Below are 1,885 nucleotides of genomic sequence, written 5' to 3'. Positions count from 1 at the left end.
TTCTGAAAAAAAAAAAAAAAACAACACTTTTAAAACATGAATGAGAATTGTTTTGCTGTACAAGAAAATTTGCTTTGCTGATGCTGCTGCTAAGTCACTTCAGTCGTGTCCGACTCTGTGAGACCATATAGAGGGTAGCACACCAGGCTTCTCCATCCCTGGGATTCTCCAGGCAAGAACACTGGAGTGGGTTGCCATTTCCTTCTCCAATGCATGAAAGTGAAAAGTGAAAGTGAAGTTGCTCAGTTATGTCCGACTCTTCACGACCCCATGGACTGCAGCCTACCAGGCTCCTCCGTCCATGGGATTCTCCAGTAAGAGTACCGGAGTGGGTTGTCATTACCTAACTTTACCTTAAATAATGATTATTTCTCTTATGTCTCCCTTGGGTTCATTTATTTTTTTTCTTTTTCTTCTATTCAGACAGAGCAATTGTCAGAAAACTGGAATGGGAAATCATACAAGGGTTGTAGTGTTTATTCTAGCAGGTTTAACAAGTAACCCACAAATGAAAATTGCTTTATTTATCTTTCTACTACTCACCTACGTGCTAAGCATCACTTGCAATCTGATTATCATCACGCTCACCCTGGTAGATACTCACCTGAAGACCCCCATGTACTTTTTCCTTCGAAATTTTTCCTTTTTAGAAATTTCGTATACTACTACATGCATTCCTAAATTGCTGGTTATGATGGCAACAGGGGACAAAGCCATTTCCTATAACAGTTGTGTGAGTCAAGTGTTTTTTGCCTTTCTTCTTGGAGCGTCTGAATTTTACTTACTGGCAGCAATGTCCTATGACCGCTATGTTGCCATCTGTAAGCCCTTGCATTACACAACCATCATGAACAGTAAAATCTGCATGCAGCTTGTCCTCAGTTGCTGGTTTGCTGGATTCTTTGTCATCTTTCCACCATTCCTCTATGGCCTAAACCTTGACTTCTGTGCCTCCAACGTTGTTGATCATTTCTATTGTGACACCACTCCCCTCCTACAAATCTCCTGCTCAGATACAAAGTTAATCGAGATGATAGGATTCATCTCAGCTGCGGTGACACTGGTGATCACATTGGTAATGGTGATCATATCATATACCTGTATTGCCTTGACCATTCTAAGAATTTCCTCAGCTAGTCATAGGAGAAAGGCTTTTTCAACGTGTTCTTCTCACATGATTGTGATATCCCTTTCTTATGGCAGCTGCATCTTTATGTATGTTAAACCTTCAGTCAAACAAAGAATATCTTTTTCCAAAGGAATTTCAGTGCTCAACACCTCTGTTGCTCCACTTTTGAATCCTTTCATTTATACCTTAAGGAACCAACAAGTGAAGAAAGCCTTCATGAATATGATACATAGAGTTGTTTCTTTCTCAAAGGAATGAATATGATTTGCACTATACATAAAGAAGATAAGCAAAAGGGCATCAATCAACAACAGCATATCCAATGTAGTTCTAATACATATTTCCTCTGCTTTTCCTCTCATTTTTACAACATTAATCTTTATTTAAAGCTTTATTTTTACACAAATTTTGTGCTAGAATTTTAATTTTATTTATATTCATCTATAGAGATTTATTTTGAATCTCACCTTCTTTGTACATGTGAAAGAAATTGAGACACATTTTTAATTTGTTTCTTTATGTCTCAGTTCTAGTTAGTCAAGCCTAAAAGTATCCTTACATTTTAAGTATATTTAAAGCAGCTTGTGATACCATGTTATTACTATCTTTTAGTTGTTATCACTTAATACCTACTTAAATCTAACATCCATTTATATTTTTCATACTACTAATTTATTAATGCATATTCTATTTAAAATAATTGAAAATTAAAACATAAATTAATATAATGTTCACATTCATATTTTAAATGTTTAT

At 35.7% G+C, this 1,885-nt stretch overlaps 1 protein-coding gene across 1 annotated transcript; it reads left to right on the top strand.

Annotated features, from left to right (window-relative positions):
* The first annotated feature begins 437 nt into the window (after positions 1–437).
* LOC147372207 (olfactory receptor 6C74-like) lies at positions 438–1,520 on the top strand. Its single transcript, XM_086403631.1, has one exon. The coding sequence runs from the start codon at positions 449–451 to the stop codon at positions 1,385–1,387; it is 939 nt and encodes a 312-aa protein (XP_086259757.1). The 5' UTR covers positions 438–448; the 3' UTR covers positions 1,388–1,520.
* Positions 1,521–1,885: the final 365 nt, after the last annotated feature.

This window comes from Bos grunniens, chromosome 5, assembly GCF_055505025.1.
Source record: "Bos grunniens cultivar Pamir isolate PY7600 chromosome 5, Bosgru_T2T1.0, whole genome shotgun sequence".
NCBI classification, from domain to species: domain Eukaryota; kingdom Metazoa; phylum Chordata; class Mammalia; order Artiodactyla; family Bovidae; genus Bos; species Bos grunniens.
Note: the sequence above shows the minus strand (reverse complement) of the source record. Positions and strands in the feature narration are given on the sequence as shown.

What these genes read in the sequence shown, in the direction of transcription:
- LOC147372207 (XM_086403631.1), top strand. Translation starts at nt 449, where the DNA reads ATGGGAAATCATACAAGGGTTGTAGTGTTTATTCTAGCAGGTTTAACA.